Below are 8,424 nucleotides of genomic sequence, written 5' to 3'. Positions count from 1 at the left end.
TTGTAGTACCAGAGGAGATCCAGCAGAAGGAGAAATACCGGAGAGCCCGAGTGATCAGGGATTAAGGTTATCTCTAGAAAGTGAGATTTTCTCTGGCCCTTGAAGGTGGTGAGTGGTGAGAACGGAACGGAGAGGGGAGAGAACATGTGTTGAGGCTTGACAGTCTGGAAAAGAGGGTTAACGTTGAAGGGTAGCAGGAAAGCGTGATGTGCTTTGGGGCGGGTTATTTAACCTCAGTCTGCTTTTATTGTCTGTACAATGGGAACAATAATTGTTCAGTCTTCCCATAGTATCCAAGAAGGACTGCTTCCAGGATCTGCTCCTCCCCCTGCCAGAACCCAAAGTCCATGCACACTGAAGACCCTTATATAAAATGGTGTAGTATTTGTATATAGTTTACCTGTGTCCTTGGACATTTAAATCATCTATTGATTGTGTATAATGTCTAATAGAAGGCAAATACTGTGTAAGTAGTTGTTATACTGTATTTAAGGAATGATGCCATGAAAAGTCTATCCATATTCAGTACAGATGCAGTTTTCCCTATCTGTGGTTGGTTGAGTCTGTGAATGCGAAACTTGTAGTACAGAGGCCGGCTGTACTTACTAACTCAGCACTCTTGACAGGGTCTAAAAGTTGTTACGCATAACGTGCCTAGAACAGGGTTTAGGGCATAGGAAGCTCTGACCATGTTTTGATAGCATAGGACTAAATAAAAGAGTTCCTTGGGAATTATGTCGGAGGAGGTTAAAATTAAGTTGGCAAGCACTGCTGGTTGAAATGTGATGTGACATGCACTAGTGGCTGAAAGAAATGAATTTGACAGTAAGCTGGGGCACAAACTGCCCTCCATGATGACAGTCGTTACATCAGATGAGTAGCACCTGAAGCCTTGCTGGTCTCAGGCACGAGTTTCATCTCATCCATTTCAGCACGCGTGTACGTCTCTCCTCTCGGCCACTGACTTTCTGTCTCTATGCACTGAAGCACAAATGCTACATTCACGGAGTCTCAACAGTCCCCCACCCCCTCCAGATTGACTGTTAATTGCCTTTATGTGACTTTCAGCATGACTTTTATTCTCCCCTAGGACTGTTTTGATTTGTTTTGCCCTGTGAGTAAAATTTTTTTCTCCAACTTGCTCTGAGCCAAGAACCTAGGGGGAGAAGGGTCCTCTTACTTTTTTAGAGGGGGAAAGCAAACTTTTGCGCGACTCTTTTCTGGATTGCCTAGAACTGCTTTCTGATTCCTTCAATTTGCTCTTCACTCTCAGATGCCTGAGAAAATTGAGATTGGCTGGAACAAGAAGATGCTGAAAACTGCTGGATTATGCAGCAGTGGTGAGCTACAGTCCCCAGAGAAGCAACGCTTTGCTAAGATTGAGATTTCTCTGAAAGTCTGCGACTCTGCAGGTGATTGCAATGGTGTGACAGTCCTGCCTGGTGTTGTTTTCTTTTGAAACTTTGCCCGTTAACTTCTCCGTAATGGTAGCCTGTGTTACAGCTAGAACTGTCACTTCTGATGGAGGGGGGATGTTGCTTAGACATAAGATTATTGGATGTCTCAGCATTGTTGTGAATTCAAGTTACGGATTTTTTTTTTTTTTATACAAAGCTTACTTTGCTCTCTGCATTTTCCCCTTGCCAGCAGCAAAATCTTCATTATCTTAGTAGCCAAGATTCAAGGTTACCTATATGTAGTCAACTCTCCATTCACAGTGACACTCCTGTCATTCCTTCTCCACTTCTCCCTCTCTGCCTGGATATTGGACTTCATCATCTCACCCATCTTCCTGTTCCATTTAGTCTCCTGCAGGCCACTGCATTGCTGTCCTCTTGAGAAACTGAGGATTTTTCAAAGCCGAAAGCCTGACTTTCAAGCGCCACTGTGATTGTTCCCTGAACTCTGCATCTCTCACTGTCCCACTACCAAGCTGTGCTTGAGCAAGGTGCTCTTTTGCTTCCTTTTGCTCACATTTTCCTTCACCCCCAGAGTGGTCTTTCTCAAACTGTGAATCCGGTCACTGTTCAGGGTCCAGCTCAGATCCCATTCTCCTAGAGTTTTTCCTGTCTGCTCCTGCTTCTGGAGGACAGAAGGTGGACCTCGCCCAGAGTATTTCTAGTAGTACCCTGTAAAAAGATGAGCACGTGGGAGGTGCTCTATAAAGCTGCTCACGTTGGGGCCCTGTGCCTTGAGCAAAACTAAGTTGGAGTGAGTGGAAGTTTCACTTTCAGAATCCTGGGAAGGTAGGAGCCTGCCTGTCTATGCTTCTGTAAGGCAGCTCTGTGACCAGCATGTGTGTGTGTGTAAGGGTGTGTGTAAGGGTGTGTGTAAGGGTGGCGGGGGTTGAAAGTTGAAGGGTTGTTGGATAGCAGACCAGAAGAGAATCATTTTTTTTCCTACTCTTGATTTCTTTTCATTTCTCTTCCAAGACCGACTCCGTGATACTTTGATCCATGAACTATGCCATGCAGCCTCCTGGCTGCTTGATGGTGTCCGCGATTCTCATGGTGACATGTGGCAGAATTATGCCAGAAAATGCAATATGATACACCCAGAGCTGCCTAAGGTCACCCGTTGCCATAACTACCAGATTAACTACAAGATTCTTTATGAATGTACTAAGTGCAAGAACAGGTAAGTCCCGTCTCTTCTGAGATTTTCCAATTATGACTTTATTGTGGCCTCCAGTTGGCTGTATAGTAATTTCAGTGAACAAGGAAAATGGCCCCCCTGCCTCGACCCTTTCTCCGTTCTCTTCTCTCATTTGAGTTGGCTTGTCCATTGTTGCTGCTGCATGCCTCTAATCCTTGAGAAACCATAGAACATCCTTGCTTTGTGTCCAAGACTAACATCTGAGAGCTAATCTGGAGGCACAGTGACTGATTGCTTTGTTGTATGGTGTCTCTTTCTTCACCAGGGTTGGCCGCTACACCAGATCACTGAACACCAGTCTGTTTGCCTGTGCCAAATGCAGAGGAAAGCTTGTCCTGCTGCCGTTAACCCAGAAAGATGGAACCCCCATCCGGCCCCATGTGAGGCCATTTGCCAAATACGTGAAGGAGAATTATGGAATTATTTCTAAGTCAAAAGAAGGGATTACCCATGGGGAAATAATGAAAAGGCTCAGCAAGGATTATGTTGCTAAGAAACAAAAAGGAAATATTTAAGGTCATCTAAAAAAGTGTGTTTTTGTAACTTGAATTCTTTATTGATAAAATTTGTAGAAAAAAGGTCTGCTTCTGTGAAATTGTGCATTTAAATACATTAAAGATATTCATGTTGTGATGAGTGTTTATAACCAGCGGTGCATTGCTGGTCAGTTTGTACGCTTCGTGGGGATCTGAGGCCCTGTGGATTCGCTTGGGCCTCACTTTAACTGTGTTGCCTTAAACACGTGTAACAAAATGCAAAAGAAAAATAAGATTTTGAGATTGGTAGATCGAGAGTGAAATAGTCTGGGAAGAGAACAGCTTTGAAAGGCAGAGCACTTCAAAATCATGCTGCTGTCGGATGTAATCTTAAAACCTTCTTATGTGTAAAAGACAAACTGTTTACTGTTTCATTGCTGATGATAATACATAAAGTTGCTTGAATTATGTAATTGTTCATGAAATAAAGTTTAATGTTTTTGTTTTGTTTTTCTCTGAATCTCACATAGTGGCTCAATCTGTTCTTTGAACCCTTGCGCCTAGAGTGGAAAAACTCAGATCTTTTGTCCAAGACTCTGAGTATTAGAAGCCCTCCAGGATGTGTCTAGGAGAATACTCCCCATTTTGTGTTTCTCTGACTTTGGTGGCTGCCCACATCTACCTTAGCCACCTCCTTGCTTCTGGAAGATAGCAGAACTGGAGTCAGCATTCAGTTTGTTTCCTAAGGCTGCCACAACAAAGGAGCACAAACTGTGGATTAACACAATGCACATGTATTATCTGTTCTGGAGGCCAGAAGTCCGGTATGAGTTCTACTCAAATCAAGGTGCTAACATGGCTGCATTTCTTTTTGGAGGCTCTAGGGAGAGAATTTATTTCTTTGTCTTTTCCAGATTCTAGAGGCCATCACATTCCTTGGTTCATGGCTCCTGCTTCCCTTCCGTACCAGTGACATCTCTGCCTGACTTACTCTTTCTATCTCCCTCTTCTACTCCTGAGGACCTTTGTGAGCCCACCTAGATAATCTAAGAGACTCTCCTTATTTTAATTTGCTTATTAACAACCTTAATTCCTCTTTGCCATGTAAGACAACAGATTTACAAGTTCTAGGGATTACAGTGTAAACATCGTAGGGAGGGCTGGTATTTTTGGATGTACCATAAGAATCTTTCCTGGTCTAACATCACTGACAGCTTTTATAGGCAGGAGGTGTTTTATTTTGCCTAAGTTTAGAAAGTTCTAGCAGCCACAGACTCCTAACCGTGAGGTTGGATAGAATTGGATGTGTGAAGAGAACAGAAAAGGCTTCTCTAGCCAAATGCCCAGATTCTCCTCTTTGTCCCCATGCCAAGAGTAGGCTCACCAGGGACCCAGCTGGCCCATGAAACTAGACCTTGGCACATCTGGCACATCATTAGGGGGAACTGAAAGTGCAGTAGATCCAACCATCACCCTTTGCTTAACTCAGTTATCTTGACACTTGTCCCTCTTAGAAGCCCTATTACCTCCATCAAATCCACCCTACCAGTAGCTATGAGAGAGTGTTTGCTATAGTGTACCTGCAGAGGGTTATGTGCCAGTGGCTGGGCAAGTCATCTGACTTTGTTGATGTTCTTGCAGCCCATTTCCCTATTAAGTGCCTGAATCATTTCCCAACTGAATAATCAATACAGCTTTCTGATTATTTTCTGTGGTCCCATCACCTGATAGCAAGGTACCTGTCAGTCTTATTCTTCTTTTCACCCCCCAAACCCTTAACTCTAGCTAGTTGGAACTACTGCTAATTCCTCCAGTAAGAATTTTTGTTTTGAGAATTTCTTTGTGTGTATTTGCTGCTGCCTTCTGCGTGGAAAACTACCTTTTCATTCCCTCTATTCTTGGAAACACCACTTTCCCTTTGAGTCTTAAGAAAGCCTGCGGTATTTTGAGCCCTGGCTTCACTACATATGAGTCCTCTGCTTTGTGTTGCTTACTGCTTGGTATTGCTTGCTCTCACCACATCCTCCATGCTGGCCTGAACTTTCAGAACCCAGTGACTGTCTTGTGTCTGATGGTCCCTTCCCCATATTAGATTCAGGCAGTGTCCAGGCAGCTAACTGCTTAACTGCCCACCTTGTATCTGTGGACTTGGGTGGTGCTCTGAGAATAATAGGAGTGTCCAGTAGAGCAGAGAGATATTACCAAGGGCAGAATGGGCTGCCACAGGCCCAGGGCCAGGTAGGGAGAAGCAGGAAATGCATCTTTGAGTCAGTGATCCACTACTAACACACCCTGGTCCTGATCATCTTGTTTATTGATTTTAGACATGAAAGTAAGCAAATTCAGAGGGCTTGGAGAACACACCTGAGCTAGAGGCCTAGGCTAATTTTCCAGAGCCAGGAAGGGTGGCTCCTTGAGATACTGGGTGATTTTGCGATTGCCAATGAGTTCCAGGAACAAGGTTGTTGGAGGGATCCAGGGCAGGCTTAGCAGAGGGAGAAATGTGTGTGTGTGAGAAGGCAGACATGTTGTCAGGTTGTGTGGGTAAAAGAGGAGGCCAATTCCAGCTTCACAAACCTGAGAAGGAGGCCTCTGTGGTCTCAGACCAGGATGAGTCTTTGCGGGAAGAATATGGCTGCTGTCGTTGGAGCACTCTCTGGCCAAAGCAGCCCAGACGCACCAACAGTGTCCACATCCACTCACGGAACTTGATGCCCATGAAAGCATAGAGCAGAGGGTTGAGGCAACAGTGCATGAAGCCCAGACCTGAAGTGACTGACTTGGCCACATCCACACGGCTTTCTTGGCCACAGTTGCGGGCCAAGGTACCCAGGTCCATGAGGATATCCACCAACACCACCAGGTGGTAGGGAGTCCAGCAGAGGGCAAAGGCCACCACTACGACCACCACCAGCCGCATGGCCCTCAGGCGCCTCTGGCTCCTGGAGAGCAGCAGCACTGCCAGGATGCGGGCATAGCAATAGGCCATAACCAGCAGAGGCAGCAGGAAGCCAGCCACTAGCTGCAGTAGGCGCAGAGCTGTGTGACCTGCCTGCAAGAAGCTGTACTGGCAATGGGTGGCGTTAAGCCTCTCGTCGTGGTGAGCTGACAGGAAGATGAAGTCCGGTAGGGCAAAGAGCAGGCAGAGGCCCCACACAACTACACAGGTAAGGACCACGCGTGCCCGGGGGCCCCGGCGGTAGAGCTGGGTTGCATGCACTATGCTCAGGTAGCGGTCAAAGCTGATGCAGGCCAGCAGGAGGGCCCCTGCATAGAAGTTGATGTTGAAGAGGGCACCTGCCAATTTGCAGAGGCAGGAGCCAAAGATCCACTGGTCGGCAGCATCCACTGCCCAGAGCGGGAGGGTCAGCACCAGTAAGGTGTCAGCCACGGCCAGGTGGAGTAGGAAGGTGTCGGTGCTGCTCAGGGCTGCCCGCTGGCTCAGCAGCACAGCTGCCACAGCACCATTGCCCAGCAGACCCAGCAGAAAAAGGAGACTGTAGAGGGCTGGCAGGAAGGCCTTGTCGAAGTTCAAGCTGAAGTCCTGCAAGCAGGGTGGGGAGGTGCAGCAGGTGCCATTCTCATTATCTGGATAGTCGTAGGAACAACTACTGTTTTCCAGGAGGATGGCAAAATCTGAGGCATCCAGTACCTGGCGTCCGCTCACCTGCCGAGGAAGAGATGGAGGGAGAGCCCCTTTGAGGTCTGGCGGACACTTCTTTCTCATGTAATTAGCTGCTGAGCAGTGCCCCCTGCCCCCAGGTCTGGGGAGACCCTGCACCGGCCCCACCTTTTCTTCAGGATACACCTGAACTCCAGCTACCTTCCTAGCTACCGGGATAGTGACTGCCGTTCTCAGAGGCTGCTTTTCTCACCCTTTTGGGCCATCCTGTGGGTGCTGGGGGTGCAGGTGATGGGCCAGAGAAAAGGCCTCCCACTAGTGTCCAGAGCTCTCCTGCCGCTCTCTCCTTTCTCCTTTCACGGCCACGCCTAGTTCAGGCACCTTTCTTAGCAGTCGCCTGCTGCTCCATGCTGTCTCCTACTTATGGCTCTGTTTTTCTCTCCTCAGCTCATCTGAGGTCCCCAGCTTCCTGCCCACCGCAGGGCCTTTGTGTAAGTCAGTATAGCCACCCCTCTCCCAGCCCTGCTTTCTGTCTGTTTCCTCCCCTCCCCTGTATACAGGTTTGTGCACCTATTTATTTAGCTGTCCACTGGGTCTCCCCCTACCCCAAACTCGAGGAGCAATCTTTTGTCCCCTCACAGCTGCCCTCAAACGACCCCAGAACTGCAAGGTTTCCTAGGGCCAACTCAGTTCAGTAGACAGGACTCAAAGTCCAAGTCAGGGCTGGAGGGAGCCTTAGAGGTCCCCGTAGTTAAGCCACCATCCTCTGCAGCTTTCAGCTGAGGCACTGGAGTCAGACAGGGGAAGAGACTCACCCATGGTCTGACCAAGCTGAGTTCCCAATTCCCTATTTAGTGCTTCCACCGTAACCCCGACACCTCCACCTACCTGCTCACCCCAGCCCTCCACTGACTGAGCAGTGGGCCAACTCCGGAATAGCCTACTACCCTTGGCCGTCTAGCAGAGGCTGTAGCCTAGCCTGGCTGGGCAGCAGTACTTACCTCAGAGACCATGTTACCTGCTGCTCGGGCTGCTGGGCTGTGTGCTGCTTGCTTCTCTGCTTTGCTGCTTGTAGTTGGGAACCTGTGCTGCACAGAGGAAGTGAGGGTTTCACACGGTTTTCGTAGCAGCTTCTTCCAGGAGGTTATACCTACTCCAGACTTCCTCAGCACCCACACCAAATAGTTACTATCTCACCCATTTCAGGGAACCAAGCAAACACTCCTGGGACCAGAAAGGCCATGTCCTTGGGCAGAACACAGGATGGTGGGTGGGGGCAGGTCTTTGGAGGGCAGAGATCTGAAAGAGAAGCTGCCACAGCTGTGAGGGAAAGGCTGCCTTGGTGCCAGGGACAAGAACTGCTTCTCCAGTACTGCTGTGATCGGTGCCCGGAAAATGGGAACTTGTGCTTCCTCTGTGTGGGGCTGGAGTTGCTCTTGGCTTGTTCGCAAAGACTGTATCGTGTAATGGATTGCGTCTATAGCGAATACTGTTTTTCTTCCCCAATTAAAATAGTTAAAAGAAATTCAGCACGTGAAGTCCAGTTCTTTGTCATCACCCACCGTGCAAATCGACAAAGGAAAGGGAAAAGAGCTAGTGTGATGGTGCTACTTGCTGTACACTACATGTTACTTTACGTGTCATCTGCCTGCTTCCAACCACACAAATCCT

General features: G+C 48.0%; 1 protein-coding gene across 2 annotated transcripts; it reads right to left on the bottom strand.

The window, feature by feature from the left end:
- Window positions 1-5,433: 5,433 nt before the first annotated feature.
- On the bottom strand, window positions 5,434-7,964 carry CXCR3 (C-X-C motif chemokine receptor 3). 2 transcript variants are annotated; one of them, XM_041002115.1, is made up of 2 exons: window positions 7,755-7,964; window positions 5,434-6,798 (listed from the first exon to the last, which is right to left on the bottom strand). In XM_041002115.1, exons 1-2 carry the CDS (start codon window positions 7,764-7,766, stop codon window positions 5,701-5,703), a joined length of 1,110 nt encoding a protein of 369 aa, XP_040858049.1. In that variant the 5' UTR covers window positions 7,767-7,964; the 3' UTR covers window positions 5,434-5,700. The 2 variants fall into 2 exon arrangements, with proteins under 2 accessions (XP_040858049.1, XP_040858041.1); XM_041002107.1 differs by lacking the exon at window positions 7,755-7,964 and having other exon boundaries at window positions 5,434-7,082.
- Between the last annotated feature and the right edge of the window lie 460 nt (window positions 7,965-8,424).

This window comes from Ochotona curzoniae, unplaced genomic scaffold (genome assembly GCF_017591425.1).
Source record: "Ochotona curzoniae isolate NIBS_2020 unplaced genomic scaffold, NIBS_Ocur_1.0 contig_1274, whole genome shotgun sequence".
Lineage (NCBI taxonomy): Eukaryota > Metazoa > Chordata > Mammalia > Lagomorpha > Ochotonidae > Ochotona > Ochotona curzoniae.
This window is presented reverse-complemented; position numbering and strand designations above follow the sequence as displayed.